The sequence below is a fragment of the Epinephelus fuscoguttatus genome, linkage group LG13, assembly GCF_011397635.1.
Source record: "Epinephelus fuscoguttatus linkage group LG13, E.fuscoguttatus.final_Chr_v1".
NCBI lineage: Eukaryota > Metazoa > Chordata > Actinopteri > Perciformes > Serranidae > Epinephelus > Epinephelus fuscoguttatus.
In genome coordinates, this window is record NC_064764.1 from 36,208,772 (window position 1) to 36,228,121 (window position 19,350).

The window sequence follows — 19,350 nt, forward strand, 5'->3', positions numbered from 1 at the left end:
TACGTTTAGGCTGTTTGCATACGTTCAGATGTTTTTTGTACATTCAGATGGTTTGCGTACATTACAATAGTTTCCATATGTTCAGATGGTTTGTATACGTTAAGTTTGTACATCCAGATTGTTTCCATTCGTTGAGGTTGTTTCCGTACTCTCAGATGGTTTGCGTATGTTCAGATGGTTTTTCGTATGTACGGGTTTTTCCCATACGTTCAGATTGTGTCCGTATGTCCTGATGGTTTTCATACATTCTCATGGTTTGCGTATGTTCTGATGGTTTTCGTATATTCAGATGGTTTGCGTACATTCTGATGGTTTTCTTATGTTCTGATAGTTTTCGTATATTCAGATGGTTTGCGTATGTTCTGATGGTTTTCGTATATTCAGATGGTTTGCGTACATTCTGATGGTTTTCTTATGTTCTGATGGTTTTCATACTTTAGGCAATTTCCTACCATTTGGGCTGCTTCTGTACAATTACGTGATTTTGGTACGTTCAGATGTTTTTCATATGTTCAGATGGTTTCTGTACATTCATGCTGTTTCCCCACGTTCAGGCTGTTTTCGTACGTTCAGACAAAATCTTTATGTTCAGATGGTTTCGAAATGGTGAAATGTTTTCTGTACATTCAGGCAATTTCCTTATGTTTGGGCTGCTTCTGTACAATCACGTGGTTTTCATACGTTCAGATGGTTTCTGTACATTCAGACACAACCATTCACTTTTATTAAGTTGATTTTCTGTAATTTCAGGGAAAATTTGAACTCAGTTTGGTTGTGTTCTTGTGTTCTTTTGTGTCTTTGAGTAGAGGTACAAAGGTGCAGAGAAAAGAAACAACAGAGTAAAATACAGTACCTCAGTATTTTACTTCAGTACAGTACTTACAGAGTAAATGTACTTTGCAGAAGAAGACGAGGTGATTAAAGAGCTGCAGGCAGAGCTGAAAACATGATGAAAATGTTTCATGTATGAATGTGATGAAGGTCACAGCCTCCTCATCGTGTTTTCATTTCATCATTTATTCACTTAGTCTGGTTCTGCTTTTATCCACACAGATACTGTTACACAGGAAACTCCTGTTACATGTCTCACAGTTTATTTAGGATTACAGGAGGATGGAAACACGTACTGTAAAAATACTGTGTGTTGGTCTTATTTTATATCTCTGTCTTCTGTGGTGTTGATGCACTGAGTATAAACAGTCTGTAGTATAACGTAGTGTCTTCTCACTGTGGAGGAAACGCACGTTAAAGGTCTGAACATGGTTTTAAAAACAGGTGAAATCTAACGGAGTCTGGCACGGAGCCGTGAGGTTATCTGGTGCACTCTGAGCCTGGTGGTGGGCGGGGGGGTGGAGGTGGGTGGAGGTTTTAACACTTCGTTTTTAACGGACTTACAAAACTCAAGGTGTTAAAACCTGATTAAAGTTTTTAGTGACTCGACTCGTTCAAAGAGGAACTGCTGCTTTTTCTTCCTCTGCTGTCACACCTTCTGCACAACACCGCTGATAACACACACACACACACACACACACACACACACACACACACACACACACACACACAGCAGATATGAAGAGTGTGTACGTGTTTTCTGTTTCAGAACAAAAGCTCTCAGTTTCACCTGTTTGAGTATTTCTCCATTAAAGGAACATTTGAATAGTTTAGTGAGTCTGATCTGACCTGCAGCTCAGTTTAACTCTGTTTTATTTTGACACCTTCTTCACTTCCTTCTTTTCTCTCTCTACACTTCCTTCCTCACCTGATGCTTCTGTTAGCTCTGACCTATGATGTAGGATGGGTTCTGTTTACTGAGAAAAGGTTTCTGTGTACGTTCAGACAGTTTCTGTAAGTTGAGATGATTTCCATCTGCTTAGATGGTTTCAGTACAGACAATGTCTATGTGTGAAGTGTTTCCATACATTCAGATGATTTTTGTATGTTCAAGCAGTTTCTGTACATTTGGAAGGTTTCTGTACGTCAAGACAGATTCCGTACATTGAAAAGATTTCTGTTTGTTGAGACGGATTTCGTACCTTGAAAAGATATCTGTATGTTGGGAAGGCTTATGTACCTTCAGACAGATTTCATACATTCAGAAGGTTACCAGATGTTGGGAAGGTTTCAGTTTGTTGGAAAGGTTTCTGTATGTTGGGAAGGTTTACGTACGTTTCGACAGATTTCATACGTTCAGAAGGTTACCAGATGTTGGGAAGGTTTCAGTTTGTTGGGAAGGTTTCCGTATGTTGGAAAGGTTTCTATACATTCAGACAGATTCCGTACGTTGAACGGGTTTCCAAATGTCTGGAAGGTTTCTGTACATTGAGACAGATTCCATACATTGGAAAGGTTTCCGAACGTTTGGAGGGTTTCTGTAGGTTGAAAATATTTCTGTACGTTTAGACAAATTTATTACGTTGAAAAGATTGCTGTATATTGGGAATGTTTCTATTTGTTGAGACAAATTCGATACATTGAAAAGGTTTCTGTACACTGAGAAGGTTTCCATAAGTTGAGAAGATTTTCAAACGTTGAAATGGTTTCCGTACATTGGAAAGGTTTCCAAACTTTAAGAAGGTTTCTATACGTTGGAAAGGTTTCTGAACATTAAGAAGGTTTCTGTACGTTGGAAAGGTTTCCGAACATTAGAAGGCTTTCGGTATGTTGAGAAGGTTTCTGTATGTAAGGAGGTCTCCGTACATTGGGAGGGTTTCAGTACGTTGGAAAGGTTTCTGTATGTTTGAAAGGTTTCCGTACGTTGGAAAGGTTTCCGAACGTTAGAAAGGTTTCCGAACGTTAAGAAGGTTTCCATACGTTGGAAAGGTTTCTGAACGTTAGAAAGGTTTCCGTATGTTGAGAAGGTTTCTGTATGTTAGGAAGGTTTCTGTACGTTGGAAAGGTTTCCGTATGCTGGAAAGGTTTCAGCACGTTGGAAAGGTTTCCGAATGTTAAGAAGGTTTTGGTACGTTGGAAAGGTTTCTGAACATTAAGAAGGTTTCCGTACGTTGGAAAGGTTTCCGAACGTTAGAAAGGTTTCCGTACGTTGGAACAGGGGCAGACTGGCCATCTGGAGGTTCTGGAGAATCACAGAACGGCCGGTACTCCAGGACGGCTGGCGGCCACCACGCAGTCATCACCGTTTTTTTTTTTGTTTTGTTTTGTTTTGTTTTTGTTTTTTTCCTTTTTCTCCCTGATAATCTACTGTTCCATGTCCAGTCCGCTAGGTGGCAGCCTTTAAATTGGATGCCAGCCGGCACATAGATATCTATGAGCCAGCCGGCAGCCAATCAAATTGAAGAAGAAGGAAGCGCATACCATATGCGCACCGGTTGTTGTGGGCTGGGCCGAGTCAAAGTCCAGGGCTGTTTTTTAGTCCCAGTCCCAGTCCCTACGTTGGAAAGGTTACCGTACGCTGGAAAGGTTTCTGTACGTTGGAAAGGTTTCCGAACGTTAGAAAGGTTTCTGAATGTTAAGAAGGTTTCCATACGTTGGAAAGGTTTCTGAACGTTAGAAAGGTTTCTGAACGTTAAGAAGGTTTCTGAACGTTAAGAAGGTTTACGTACGTTGGAAAGGTTTCCGAACATTAAGAAGGTTTCCGTAAGTTGGAAAGGTTTCCGAACATCAGAAAGGTTTCTGAACGTTAAGAAGGTTTCCGTACGTTGGAAAGTTTTCCGAACATTAAGAAGGTTTCCGAACGTTAGAAAGGTTTCCATATGTTGAGAAGGTTTCTATATGTTAGGAAGGTTTCCGTACTATGGGATGGTTTTTGTACGTTGGATAGGTTTTCGTACGTCACGTGGTGTCACTATGTCCCTCATCGACCTAGGATGAGTCACACAGCTGATAAATCTCTGTCTGTTTGTTTTTAGGAGCTCAGAAACATTTTTCTTGGTGTTTCAGTCGCAGAGTAAAATATCCTGAACTTCTCCCTGTGGTTGGTGTTTTTTTTTAGTCAAAGACATATCCTCCCCCTCTCCTCCCCCTCTCCTCCCCTCTCCTCCCCCCTCCCTGTGAGGGGTGAATTACAGAGCGACTCTCCTTTTTTTGTTTTCTAACTGGTCGACCACATGGGGGAACAGGCTGGGATGTGGTGACTGTAATTACACAGCAGCCTGCCAACAGGTCGGCCATGGAAACTCTCTCCTCCCCCCTCCTTCCCCCTCACCGCTGTCTTTGAGGGATTTTTCTCCATTCTTAGATCCTCCGTCTACATACCAGAGAAATGATCTGTTTCTGCTGCCAGGACTTCGTCTCAGCGTCCAGCTCTGTCACACAAATCTGAGTTTATACACGTGTTTATATGTTTTTATTTATTTATATGTTTAAACATCAAACTTCAGATGATCCGACATTTTGAATTGAACATCTTTGTGTTATTGATGAGACGATTAACATGATCAGATCTGTAGTTGTTGAACTCAGAAACATTGTATTCGATCACTTCCTGCTCTGCCGTCGTTCTTCTTCTCTTGTACTGAGTCTCAGTGTGAGCGCGTGCGGTACCGCCTCCTCATCGAGAGTGTGTGTTCGTATTATTATTAGTGATCGATCAGAGTGATCAGCAGGTGAACTTTAACTTAATGAGGAATGTTTTTAAATCTTCATCTTGTTTCTGTCCTTCCTCCATCCTCATGAAGGAAAGGAAAGAAGGAGGCTGTGAAGGGAAAAGGAAGCAGTGACCTCTGACCTCTGGCATCCAGCAGGTCACATGATCACACAGTTAACCTTAGCCTCCAGCTGCAGATCGCTTCCTTCATTCCTTTCCCTCCTCCTTCTCTGTCTCCTTGCTTCCTCACCAACCTCCTTGTTTACCTCCCCTAGATTTTCTTCTCTTTCACAGCTTCCTTGTTCCCCCCCGCTATTCTTCTTCTTTGCTTCCTTAAATGCTTCCCCCTTTCCTTCCCTACCTTCTCTTTTTAATTCACACACTCCTTGTTTCCTTCACTACCACCTCTTCTCTTTCCAGCTTTGTCGTTTCATTTCCCACATCCTTACCTTTCACACTATCTCCCTATTTCCTTCTTTGATTCCTTCTGTAGATCTTTGGCAGCTGTAGCTTTGGCTCAGGAGGTACAGTCACTGATCACAGGGTCGGTGGTTTGATCCCTGGTTCCTCCTGTCCACATGTCAAAGTGTCCGTAAGAAAGATCTGGTGTAGTTCAGATCTGTTGTTGTGTAGCCTACCAAATGTGAAGTGTGTTTATCATTAATGAATGAATGAATGAATGAATGAATGAATGATGAACATTGTATGGTGACTTTAAACCTTCAGTTTTGTTTCTTTAGTGTAAATAATAATTGTAGCTCATAATCAGTTTATAAACACTTAATAACAGCTTCATTAACACCCTGTCAGTGTTTATACAGCAGGTAATGATCTTTAATGTGACTGTTGACTGATCTTTTTATTTTATCCTGTGTTATAATTATTATTTACAATCTGATTATGAATATTTAATCAGGGTTAATAATCAGATGAATGAGAGCAAGTCAATAATAACGTGATGTTCAGTGTATGAGGAGCTTCTGTTGGCTCTCACTGAGTCTGCCTGTGTGTCGGGGGGTTGTCGGGAGGGGGTGAACATTTGTTGGGAGCAGTAACATGTGCCGGCCTCGGCCACAGATGGTAGCTTCATATCAGAGGAGGTGGAGGGTGGAGGAGGTGTAGTTTCCAGCCTGTTGCATCGCGCCCCCGCAGATAAATGGGACTTTAATTCAATTAGGGGCCGGACATTGTTGACGCCTCGCCACAGGACCACCCCTCCTCGTCCTCTCGCCTCCTCCCTCGAGGCAGACTACCTACCACTTCCTGTTATCAGGACACACCCAGAAAACAACACACTGGACAGTTTAAAATTTAGGAAAATCAGTGTTGATATCACTGTATTTAGCCTAGCATAGCACAAAGACTGGAAGCAGGGGGAAACTGTTAGCCTAGCTTAGTACAAAGACCAAAAGTAGAGGGAAAACGTTGAAGACTGGACTGTTTACCTCAGCAAAGAGACTGGTGGCAAGGGGAAGATGTTAGCCCAGTTTGCTTAAAGACTGGAAGCAGGGGGAACTATTAGCTTAGCACAAAGACTAGAAGCAGAGGGTAAACTGTTAGCCTAGCTTAGCATAAATACTAGAAGCAAGGGGAAAATTTTAGCCTAACTTAGCAGAAGGACTGGAAAACTCACCTTAGAAAATAAATCGAGGCATTTTTATCAAACAGGTTGGTGTTTTGGTTAATGCAGTGTCAGTGATTTCAGCCAATCATGTTTGGCATTTCCAATAAGATTTAAACTTTTAAGTGCAGATCAACAACAACCATCAGCAGGAGGTTTACTGGAAAACACTGTAGATTTTAGGCTTTGATGAAGTAATGATAATAGTTTCCCTCTACCTCCAGTCTTTGTGCTAAGCTAGGCTAACAGTTTCCCTCTACCTCCAGTCTTTGTGCTAAGCTAGGCTAACAGTTTCCCTCTGCTCTCGGTCTTTGTGCTAAGCTAGTTTTTTTTTTTTTTTTCAACTTTATTTGGTCGTAAACTAAATTAAAACTTTTGAGTATATCTGCTGGGAATTAATAATCAATAATCATGAACTCTAGTCATGAGAACAGGATCTAAAATTGTTTGTCGACACTGTCAGTAATTCAGTCAGTCCAGATTGAGTGAATGTTTATACAGTATATGTCCAGAAATATGTGGACACAACACAAACCAGCTCCCTAAAGAAACATTTCCCAGTTTACTGTGGAGGAAGGTTACTGGTCTGTATTGGTGCAGACCATCAACACCATTAAACCCCCCCTCTGATGAGCTCAGCTGTTTATTCAATGAGACAGTTTTTACAGAAATCACCTGGAACTACATGTCTGACAATAATTCACTACATGGACAAAAATATGTGGACACCCCTGGGTCCAACTCCATATAAAACTGCTGGTGGCTTTACAGTCAGCTGTCCACATACTTTTGTCCGTGTGTTTGTGTGTGTGTGAGTGTGTGTGTTACCTGCGTGTGATGAATCACTTCCAGCTCGTAGCCGCTAGGCAGCGACCTCATTATCCACAGCACAGTCTGTCTTGCCTCCCCCCTCTCCACCACCACCACCCCTCCACCTCCTCCTCCCTCCAGTTGCTCAGGTGATCTGCTCACAGAGAGACAGAGCTGGTTTCATCTCTCATTACCTTCAGCGAGCGGCAGGATGTGGACGCAGCACCTGGAGCAGGACGACTGATGTGATCGACCCGTTGACACACAGATGGATTATTATTATTATTATTATTAATATTATCATTACTATTATTATGATGGATGTTTAATGTGCTGAGGAGGAGGTGAAACCTGTCAGGTACATTTGGACGGACGCTGTTTGATCTGAGGATTGATCTCTTCTGAGCAAAGCCCCACCCTCTTTGTGGAACGGAGAGCTGTGATTGGCTGCTCACGTTAAGGTTTGACACTGATTGGATGTTTTACAGTTTGATTTTCTGCTGTGGAAGATTTTTAATCAATAAGAAATATAATCATGTGAGACAGAGGTGTCCAACCTGAGGGGTGGGACCCTGAAGGGGACGTCACATGATTAATGAGACAAATTTATTTAGAGTCCTTTTATTTTCTGGATGTTTTTTCGATGTGTTGGTTGATGAGGACAGTTAGATTTGACATATTGATGATCCTGAGTGCGGAGAGGACGCTGGTGGACGTAGCTTCATTTGAAAGATGCTGACTCCTGATGATAAATCTGATTGTTGATGGAGGAGTTAAAGCTCGCTGTCTCAGTTAAAGTCAGAGCTCGCTGGATGAGGTGTGGAGTTTAATTTTTGTAAAAGGAAACATTCACGCAGAAAGAATCGGACAGATTTGAGATAACTTTTGTGTTTGTGTTCACGTTAACGTTGGACTTGTGTGTGGCGAGCGTTTGCACGTGTCTCTGTGATTGTCGGTGAAGCTGCAGGACGTCTCTAACAGAGTGTTTCTGTCCGCAGCACCTGCAGTCATCCAACACTGAGCCACTGTTTGCTCTCATCCATGTTACATACCTTCTCATGACCACCTGCCCGGAAACCCATGGTCTCACCCTCCTCTCCCTCCTCACCCTCCCCCGTCAGAAACAGCTGGAGGCGTTTGTTTATCAGAGAGAAAATGTTTGAGCAGGATGACGTGACTGAGAGGAGGGAGAGGAGGAGATTAATGTGTCTTTGTAAAACTCCCTGGTTAGGGGGGGGGCAGAGTGGGGGAGGAGGGGGAGGTCTGCCCTGCGATGTGTCGTCTCTGCTTTGTCCTCCGCTCCCTGAATGGACACAAAGGACGGACGACTGCAGACGATCAGAGCTCAGAGAGATCATCAGCTTTAGCTCTAACAGGCTGAAGGTGTTCATGTGTTCATGCATTCATACGTTCATGTATGTGTGTTCATATGTTCGTGTGTGTGTGTGTGTGTGTGTGTGTGTGTGTGGAGGGACAAAATGGTGGACGCGGTGTTTTCAGATGCGAGCCGGCTGCGTTGCCCCCGGTGACATCTGCCACTCTGTGCCAGAGTCATGTGACCCGGCGGGCAAACAGCGCCGTGAATGGCTTTTGTTTGGGAGGTCACCCACCAACACACCGACACGCCGACCAATCACAGCACAGACACACACACACACACACACACACACACACACACACTGACACTGAGCAACCTGCTGCAGCACACTGAAGATTTAAGGTGGAATTGTGGGAGAGAAATCTGACTCTTCTTCTTCTGTTTTAAATTCGATCTTTATGTTTGTTGTAAATGTTTCTCCTGAGCAGAGATGATAAATAAATATTGTTCAGTTGTTATTGTTTGTGTAGTTTTTAGTGTTTTGTTTGGTTTTCGTGCAGGAAATACTTGACATGTTGTATTTATTCCTACGTTATATGAAGTCTGTCTGCAGCGCAGGATGTCAACACTTCTTCTTCTTTCTCTCCTGCTGCTGCTGCAGGTCAGATTCTTTCAGCCAAAAGGCAAACAGCACAATAGCAGTGGGTGTAGCGGGTGGGTGCAGAGGGTGGGGGTTGGGCTGGTGCGGTGAGATCATATTATATGGGGACGTATACCTCCGACCACACAACGAGCATTCACGTCTCACTTTTCAGCTCTTTCTTTGCCGCCTCTCATCACAGAGGGCATTACCCGGTCTGAACTCCCCCTAAATCCTGCTGGTCACACCTCTTATTAAAGCCCGGTTTGTCCCACGCCCTCCACCCCCGCCCCCACCTCCACCCCCACCCCCGCCCCTGCTCTTGGTATTCAGCCCAGGTCAGCAGATTTCGGCCCGGCCCACCGTGGCTCCCCTTTTTAATTTGCACCTGTTGTGCAGTTGTCGGGGAGGCGAGTGCCGCAGACAAAGATCATATTCAGAGCAGATATGCAGACTAATCTCTGGGTACCGGAGGGAAGAAAGCTGCGTTTCATTCCTCCTCCCTGGGAACCTGCACGCTCCGATGTGAAGGTTTACGCTCTGAAACTGGCAGCAGATAAAATCCCCGGAGGAGCAGCAGCTTCAGCCGGAGAGCTGGCAGCCGCCTCCTCAGATAAGACGCATGAGAGCTTGTCGAAATATTGCTTTATTAGGCGAACAGTGAAGTGAGAAAGAGGCTGGCCAACCCCGGGCCCCGCTCGCTGGTTCCCATGATGTCATGGTGCTTTACTCTCTTCCACCCAGCCTGCACTTCACCTCCATCACCAGGCTGCACTCACTTCCTGTCAGGATCAACATCACAAGTCACACACTGAAACATTCACAGCAGTAAACCTGAGGAGCTTTGACAGGAGGTGTGACATCACTTCCTGTTTTCTGAAACAGATGGAAAATATTCTGTAATATGAGAAAGATCTTTAACTTGTTTCACACTCAGCGACGGAGACGAAACAACATCTGTGTGTCAAATACATGATCACCCAGCAGGCTGTGATATAAACAAACCGCACGTCTCTACAGTACTTCATATTCTCATGTTCATATTTGTCTTGAGTTTCACAAACAGCAGGAAACATTTATTGATCCATAGATTTAAGATACAGTCTGAAAAACAAAACAGCAGCGTCAGCTGTGCAGACTGTAGAGCTCATCCAACAGGACGAGTCGTACATTTCTAAAGACGTGGGGTTGGGTTGGTGCGGTGGAATTGGTTGTCAATAGATTATAAATTGTTGTTCATAGATTATTATTTATTTTGTGTAGGTTATTGTTTATTGGTCATCACTGATTGTTTATAGGTTATTAGTTATTGTTTGTTGGTTGTGTATTGTTATTGGTTACTGCCTGTTATTGTTCATTGGTTGTCAATAGGTTTAGGTTATTGCTATTTGGTTATCATTAAGTGATATTTATTTTTTGTTTATTTGTTGTGGGTAATTGTTTACTATTTTTTGGTTATTGTTTATTGGTTATTACTTTTTGTTTATTGTAAATTGGTTTAGTGTTTATTGGTGATTGGTTATTCAGTATTGTTTATAGGTCATTTATTATTAATTGATGCTTAGTGGTTATTTCTTAATTGGTTAATGTTCATGGCTTATTAGTTATTGTTTATAAGTTATTGATATTTGTTATTAGGTTATTAATTTAGTGGTTATTACTTTTTGTTGATTGGTTATTGCATATTTTTTAATGGGTATTAGTTATTGGTACTGGGTTTTTTCTTATTGTTTATGGGTTGATAATCTCTTTTGCTTTGCTTTTTGTTTATTGTTAATTGTTTAGTCCTTCAGATGTAAGTGGCTGTTTGACTCTCAGTGGATCCATGTAGTGTTGAAGCTGTATCGGTTTTCAATAACTTTAATTCACTAAAAGTCTTCAATCAAAGATCATCTTTTACTTACTTCAGTAATTTTCTCCATGCAGGACTTTATATAAAGTATTTTTACACTTTGGTGTTTGTGTTTTTACTCAAAGCTGTAGTTTGACGTTTTGGAATATGTGTTGTTTCCATGTTGGTGATGAGTTGTTTTATCAGTTTGGTCGAACATGTTGATCTGTTTCTGGGCCATGCTAACACTTTCCATCAGTTTCCGGTCTTTATGCTAAGCTAAGCTAACAGAGTATCAGTACAGTGTAGTATCAGAACTTTACCTCAGTACAGGAAGTGAGAATTTGAACCAGTTTATGTTGAGTCATGGAACATTTATAGTCCTCGGTCCCCCGAGAGTCCCCCATTTCAGGAATGTGCTTCATCCCCCTCCTCTTTCTCCTCCTCCTCCTGGTCCATAGTTGAGACCTAACGTGTCCTCTGCTGTTTGTGTTTCAGTGTTGAACTATGAGAATGTGGTGGAGACGGGGTCAGAGACAGACGAGGACGACAGGACTCTGGTCTCTGAGGAGAACGGCCTCACAAACGGAGGAGGAGGAGGTGCAGGAGGGGAGGATGAAGAGCCAGGCAGCCCGGCCGGCGTGCCTTCTCTGGAGGCGTCGCCCCGGGTCGCCCACGCTCTGCTGTCCTACAGGGACCAGGAGGCCTCAGAGGGACAACAGAACCACCATCACCGCTGGAGACTCGGGGACGACACCAACGGACACCTGAACGGCACCGGTGAGTCATCATGCTTACACCTATACAGTATATATGGGGCCTACATTTCCCATAATGCACCTGCGTATAGTCATTATAATTCCTTTTGTAATACACAAACTGAAGGAAGTGATTTTACTGGATCTGGAGTTTATATGATCACACCTGATGAATAAAATGTGAATGACATCACTGTGACATCATCAGGCCACTATAAGGTGTATGAAAATAGAAAATATTAAAAAATAAAGAGTGAATGAGAGATACGGAAAGACAGGTGAAAATGAGGAAGAAAGAAAAATGTATGGACAAAGTGACAAGAAGAAAAGTAGAAAATGAAAAGTTGAATAAGACACAAAGAAGCAGAGTAAGACTGAGAGTAAGGACAACATGAAAACAGAAGAAGAAGACAGAGATAGTAGAAGAAGAATCAGCCGTTGACTCACAGCAGAAGAAGAAGAAGAAGAAGAAGAAGAAGAAGAAGAAGAAGAAGTGAGAAGCTCATTATTCCTCTGTCACCTCCATCTTGTCTCTCGAGGAAGAAAAAAAGAGGAATGAAAACACAAAGAGACTCCATTTTACTTTCTACAACAACAACAACAAGAGTTCAGCCCACAGAGACAGGAGAAGAAGAAATGTGTCCCAGTGTTCCCAGCACAGGAAACCACACAGTGGTATTGGTTTCACTGGTTTCACTTGTCTTTCTGTAAAACTTTATTCAAACTGTAAAGTGCTCTTTTTTTTTAATTAATCGCACAGTGAAATAAAATTCATTTCTGATTCTCTCTTTTTTTTCAACTTTTATTATATGATGTTTTTCTCTTCTTGTAAAATATTCAAATATTTTTTATCATAATTAGCTTGTGGTTAGCTATCGGAGTGATGTCATCAATCTCAGGTCAACAGCCGTCCAATCAGATCTGAGGGATATGAGTCGTAAGATGCTCTGGAGAAATGACTTTATAATTAATATTTTATTTCCATAAATAAATGTTGATCTTCACATGAAGGAGAAATGACAATAACATTAATCTTTTTTTCTAAAAACCACAAGACAGTAAAATTACATATTAATTTATTCTCCTGTTGTTCCCCCTGGGGTTATGGTACGGTGGGGGAGGCACTCTCTGCTGTAGAGGAGAAGGAGGAGGAGGAGGAGGAGGAGGAGGAGGAGGAGGTGTGTCCCTCCTTTGAAGGGCTGAATGAAGCTTATGATACTTGTGACTCCTGTTGAGGAGTCACATGAGGAGGAACCAACACAATAGGCCTCAGTTTGTAGGTTCGCTCCTTATGTAGAAAATACCTTCAGAGCTGAGCGGCCTGCAGTGCTCACACCCAGGAGGAGGAGGAGGAGGAGGAGGAGTTGATGAAGAGGAATAAATATCTGTAATTTCTGTTGTTTTATGTGTTTAACAGACGACAGGAAGGACGAGTATGAAGCTGTCGGTCCAGAAGGGTCTTTGCATGCTGTGGGAAACGCAACAGGTGAGATACATACATAGCACTTTTATATATTGTATTATATGTAATATAATATAATGTAATATAATAATCATATAGCAGCAACCCCAGTACATGGCAAGAAAATAAATATATAAATACGTGATGGGTTTAGATGGCAAAATGATAATCATTATCGTCTCTGAATAATCAGATAAAAAAAATAGAATTATTATGTCATAATTTTGACTCTAAATGTGTCATTATTTTCAACTGGTCTCATGATGTTGACCTGGAGCCCATTTACAAAATGTGAACAGAAGAAAGAGCAGATCCCATGACAGTGGGTACATGTGAGGTCATGGGTCATCAACTGTCATGAGTCAGTTGTTTCCAACTGCAACAAATCAAGTGTTTTTAAAGTTTGTAAAGGCTTCCCACAGGGCTCAACACTGGGTCCTCTCTGGTTCACTTTGTATTGATTCTGTACCACTCCACACTGTGATATGGATGATTATGTTTATGATTATGTGATCATGTTTGCTGTTTATGAAGTCTGCTGATCCTGAACTCATCACCTGTTTGTTTCCTGTCCCCAGTGAAGCGACTGGAAGGTGTCTACGAGCTGGACGAGTACTTAAAAAGTAAACTAGAGGAGGGCGATGGTCACCCAGCAACCATTGCCGAGTACCTGCAGCGTAGCGACACCGCCATAATATACCCAGAAGCCCCGGAGGAGGTGACGCGACTGGGCACGCCTGAGGCCATCGGTCAGGACGAGAGCGAGCATGGTAACTTATCCTATAATATATCTAGTACTGTGTAAAGGAAACTATATTAGATTTTGGAATTCTGAATTTTTATTGATTATTCTTGAAAATAGGAATAAATGAATCCAACATGTAACTTTTTATGAGTAGTTTTTCTTGTACTATTTTTTTTTTTTAAATAAATTATCCTTGATAACAAAATGTAATAAATATATGTAAAAAGATCAGACAATAAAAGGCAATTCCCAAATAAATCAGATTTAATGTGAGTCAGTGAGTTTATTATTTCTATAAATTGTAAATAAAAAGTTGTGTTTTTGTTTGGTTTGATTTCTTTTTAGTGAGCTTAAAGTTTAAACAATAGTTATTATCCATCAGCCTCTATCCCCTGATGTTTGACAGACCTGCTTTCCGGCACACCTGATGACTTCGCCCAGCTGCTCACCTGTCCTTACTGCGACCGCGGCTACAAGCGTCTGACGTCTCTGAAGGAACACATCAAATACCGCCACGAGAAGAACGAGGAGAGCTTCACCTGTCCGCTGTGCGCCGACACCTTCGGCCACCGCACGCAGCTGGAGCGTCACATGACCACGCACAAACCCGCTAGAGACCAGGTAAAAAATACACACCTGCACAAACCCTTCATTTCATCTCTGCATTTCCTCTGTAGTTCCTTGTAAGAGGAAACAGTCTGGTGTCAGCGTAGATGTTTGTTTCTGCTCATTTGACCCCTGTCTTGTACATTAGTTTAGAAACATTTATAAACATTCTGAGAGTTTGAACAGCTTGGATAAACAGCAAATGTATTTGTAAGTGCTGGACATAAGACATGAAAAGAGGAGATATGATGCAGTATAAAGAAGACATATAAATAGGACTTAAAAATAACAAAATATAAGATAAAAATGTTTATAGCTGCAACTTAAAATTAAAGTTTTCATGATATGTAGATACATTTAACCATTTTCTAAATTCATACATGAACCATTTGGTGTCTTAAATGTCAGATGAAATGTCCAACCAGCAGTTTAAAACCCTAAGATATTCAGTGTACTTTCATAGATGACTAAGAAAACCAGCAAAAATTTATATTTAGAATTCAGAGGTAAAAGTTTTCTGACAATTTTTCTTTAAAAAAAAATTACTTTAAAAACTGTCGCAGACAATGTTTTTCTGAACGACTGAATGTTTAAGCTTTAAAATGTAGCTAAAACAGAAATAAATTAGCTGCACAGGACCTTGGTCACTTGGTGACATCATTATGTTAATGTTGTGGTAAGAGATGCTGTTGTTTTGCATGTTTTATGAGCATGCAGAGGTAAAACAGAAGAGGACCAAGACTGGAGCCCTGAGTAACTCCAGAAGTCCTTTGGGTTCACTTAGAATAACGTAGGATTTAATCCAGTATGATGGCTTGGTGTCGATGAACTGAGTTGACTGACAGGGCATTAGTTAGTAACTATTTTAGATATTAATTAGATGTTTTGGTCACTTTTTTAGGCAAAAAAAATGTAAATGATTTAGGTTTTTTAACCCTCCGGGCTGCAGAATTGCTGCTTTTCATATAATAAGCAGTGAAAGTAAAGGTCAGTTGAAGTCCTAATTGTTATGGCTGGTGTTAAACAAATGTAAAAAGTGTGAACAACATTCACACACACACTGAAACAGGTAACTGCTCTTCAGCCGTCCCATTTCTACAATACTGTAGTTTCCTTTACATTTATAGATTCACAGAGCCGCTAGCATGGTGATAAATTTCAGTCTTATTAAATTTTATTTTGTCATGTCTTTGTCTTGTGTTGTTTCTCCTGCACATCTTCTAATTTTTCTGTCTCACAAACAGCCCTCACAAATAAACTCCTGGTGTTCAAACAGAATTGTGTTTTTAAATTCTGTCCCACCCAGTCATCCCAGTCTGTCCGGTGACAGTCGTTTCTTCTTCTTTAATAAAACCTGATGAGTTGGTTGGCAGCTCATGTGTGGGATGTGCGAGCAGCATGTTGACTTCCTGGGGCCATCTGAGTTTGTAGATCAGCTGTTTGCTGGAACACAAAGTGGAACAGATGAGATTAGAAATGAGCAGTAATAAAGACACGTATACAGGCCTCAGTGTTGTGTTCAGGGCTGTAGTTCAGCAGTATGTTGGTACAGTTCAGGGTGTTAAATGGTGATCTAATAAATGTTTCCTGCACACGCCTGTTTGCTGCCCCTCATCATCCAAAACTCACATTAGAGCCGCTCACTAAGCTCTGAATCATTCAATTTACCAATTACACTGATCATAATGACATTTCCACAGTTAACCCGTCAGCTTCAGACCTCAGAGCACCGCCACCGTCACACATACCTGACCCCCCCCCCATCACCGCTCTAACCAGCAGCAGATGGTCTTCTCCCTGCTGCTTTAAAAGATCATAATCCCCAAATGACTTTAAGTACTTGTTTATTTGTGTACTTCCTGTGAGTTAAACTGTTAAAGAGAGACGGTTTTTCACTCACCACTTACCACTGATCCATCACTAACCAATCAGATCTATAAAAATATAAACACAAAAACAAGTTAGATTTATTATTCTTTAATCCAGATATTTTATTGTTGAAACACTGATAAAAGAAGATAAGATAGAACTTTATTTATCTCCAGGGGAGTTACTGTGCACCAGTTTCAATACTGATTTCGACTGCATACACAAAGCATGCAATACACATGGACTAAAATAACAGCAGAACAGCAAATGTATAGGAAATATAAAATACAATTTAAAGTGAATATAAAGCTAAATATTCGACGGTTTATTTCAGAATATGAACAAATAGCTAACAGTAAGGTTCAAAATATAAAAGCTAGTTTACAATAAAATAACCCCAGGTGCAAAAAATATAATAAATCGTGAACAGAAACATACAAAATATATAAACTTGGTATAAATGTGGTTCAAAGTATAAAAACTAGCTAAAACTAAGGTGCAAAATATAAAAACTACCTAACAATAACCTTCAGAATATAAAAACTATAGCTAACACTAAGGTGAAAAATATAAAAAATAACACTGAGGTTCAAAGTATAAAAACCAGCCAACATTGTGACTCAAAATATAAAAAACTAGCCAACGGAAGGGTTGGAAATATAAAAACGTGCTAACGGTAAGGTCAAAAATATAAAAACGAGCTAACAAATAAAGTTTGAAATGTAGAAACTAGCTAACAGTGAGGTTCAAAATATAAAAACTGGCTAACATGAAAGTGCAATGGAATTTATACAGTATACAATCAGAAACAGGTTACCAGTATGGACGATAAATATGGTATGGTTGGTTATAAATATGTTAGATCTTGGGAAGTTGGTGTAGGAGTTCATGGTTTATACAGAAAGTCTATTATTATGTCCATGATTTTTCCTTATTGTCATAAGTTGAAGTCACATTTAAAGACATTTGAGGAATTTTAAAAAGTCTTAAAGTGTAACTGTCATTTCAAAGACTAAGAAGTGATCTAGAGTCTGTTAGATTCTCAAAATAATCATATGTTGTATCATATGTTTAGAAAATCTAACATGTATGGAAAAGTGTATCAATGTTGTATTTCCATTCATATAACTCTGGCATTGATATTGCTATTACCATATGACTTTCCCATCACAATAAACAAAGTAATGGAAAAGACATTTTGTTACTTAAAAAAAAATCACATGATGTGTTAGCTTGCTAATGTCTGTTTTAGCATAGCATTAAATATACACAAAATAAATGCTGGTTTTTTTGTACATTTAAAGGAAATGTGAGCTGTTTGGAAATAACAGCCAATTAACATAATCCTGATTTAACAAAAAACTGTACAGTGAGGTGGAAATAATAGTAAACCTAAAGGGCAGGTGTTCTATTCATGAAAAAAGACAGAAAATACTGATAAATTTTACAACACATGACACATTTAATAATAGAGGAGGTTTATGTGTCATTTGTATTTGAATATAACATAAGAAAAATACTAAATTCAAAATGAAGTGGGGTTGAATATCCAAAATCTGGTTCTGGGGTGAAGGAAATATAAAAACCACATTAAAGACCAGTTTTTATATAATAAAAACAATGACCTATCCATCATTTAATTTTTGTATGTTCCCTTTTTTGTCAACTAAGAATAGAAAAATAGGAAATGAGTTTTAGTTTTTCGTTTTTCTGTCAGGGACACAAAAACCGTGGTAGTTAAGGAATCATCCAGATATACAGTAAATACACAAGCAGTATGAACAAGTGCAGCAGTTTCAGTAGGCAGTGCAGGCAATACTAATTATATCAAATATTAAATACATAATGATAAAATCAATGTAAGTATCAATTCAGAGATCTCTCTGTGTTTCATGTCTTAATTTCTAATTAATCAACAAATTCACTGTTTAAACGCTGCAATGTTTTAAATAAAACAGGTGGTGATGAATCAGCACTTTTGTTTTTTATTTCTTTTATTATACTTATCATGAAAAATAAACCAAACAAAACCGTTTTTATCCAGTGAAATAATTCATCTGAAACACTCCCTCTCAGCGTCAACTTCTTACATCCACTGCAGTGTGCTGCTGGTGGTGTTGGTGGTGTTGGGGGGGACATCTCCCTCCGACTGTGTTTGTTTATCTCTTTATTTGCATTTCAAATGTGGGACTGCAGCGAGCGACGTGTTACCTCTGAACAGAGTCGGCCCACACTGTTTCTCAGAATGTGTCTCAGATAAAAAGAGTTTAAGAATCTCTGTCGCTATCAGATCTGCTTCACTAAATACTATTAAATTCCCCCGTCAGCTTCTGTTCCACACTCGTAATCTGCTTCCCTCACTGACTCCCACTTGTCTCCATCACATGATAACTCTGCCTTTTGTTTTTACTGTCTGCAGCCGCCGCCACTGCTCAACGAAGGAGCTGGAAACCGCAAGTTCAAATGCAGCGAGTGTGGAAAAGCCTTCAAATACAAACATCACCTGAAGGAGCATCTTCGTATTCACAGCGGTGAGTCGTTTTCCCCCCGAAACACTTGCCACTGCCTACAATTAATAATCTGGGCTGGATGACTCATGACCTGTTTCATGTCGGAGCAGTTCAGCCATGTGGACGACATCAAAGCTCAACACAAATAGAAACAAGTTTTCTTTGAATACATCTCACCATGACTGGTTTTATCTTTTACATTTTCCTTTACAGCGCTGACACTAATCCTGAGCTCCTACATGAATGATTCACACTTACACATTTATGTCAAGTCACTGACAGAATTCACTGTGATGATGCTGCGGCTCAGAGATGTTCATACAGATCTGACTGACAGAAGACAAGTCGACTCAAAAGTGACAGAGTTTAGAAAAGTGAAATATGTGCATGTATTAATTTAAAGGAGCACCATCTCTGTGAAACTCCCGTTAAATCTGATGATATTTTGTTGGCCTGTAACAGTAAACATGTCAGCTCAATAACAGACAGTAACTCATCTACAAGCTTAAATTAAAGCAGAGTTACAATAATAATTCCCCCTTTTACAGCTAATTCCATTTTTACTATCAAATTCCGTGATTTTGTCTGTTTTCCACGTCGCCGAAATCATAGGGCCCGAGGAAAACAAAATCCCGTC

General features: G+C 40.4%; 1 protein-coding gene across 2 annotated transcripts in view; it reads left to right on the forward strand.

Moving 5' to 3' along the window:
- The window catches only part of zeb2a (zinc finger E-box binding homeobox 2a), a 64,743-nt gene that overhangs the window by 31,561 nt on the left and 13,832 nt on the right, over positions 1 to 19,350 (forward strand). For both annotated transcript variants that reach the window (XM_049594328.1, XM_049594329.1), the window contains exons 3-7: positions 11,262 to 11,543; positions 12,939 to 13,007; positions 13,562 to 13,753; positions 14,135 to 14,349; positions 18,623 to 18,734. In XM_049594328.1, the coding sequence (XP_049450285.1) occupies positions 11,262 to 11,543; positions 12,939 to 13,007; positions 13,562 to 13,753; positions 14,135 to 14,349; positions 18,623 to 18,734 (870 nt within the window). The remainder of the gene's footprint in view (positions 1 to 11,261; positions 11,544 to 12,938; positions 13,008 to 13,561; positions 13,754 to 14,134; positions 14,350 to 18,622; positions 18,735 to 19,350) is intronic.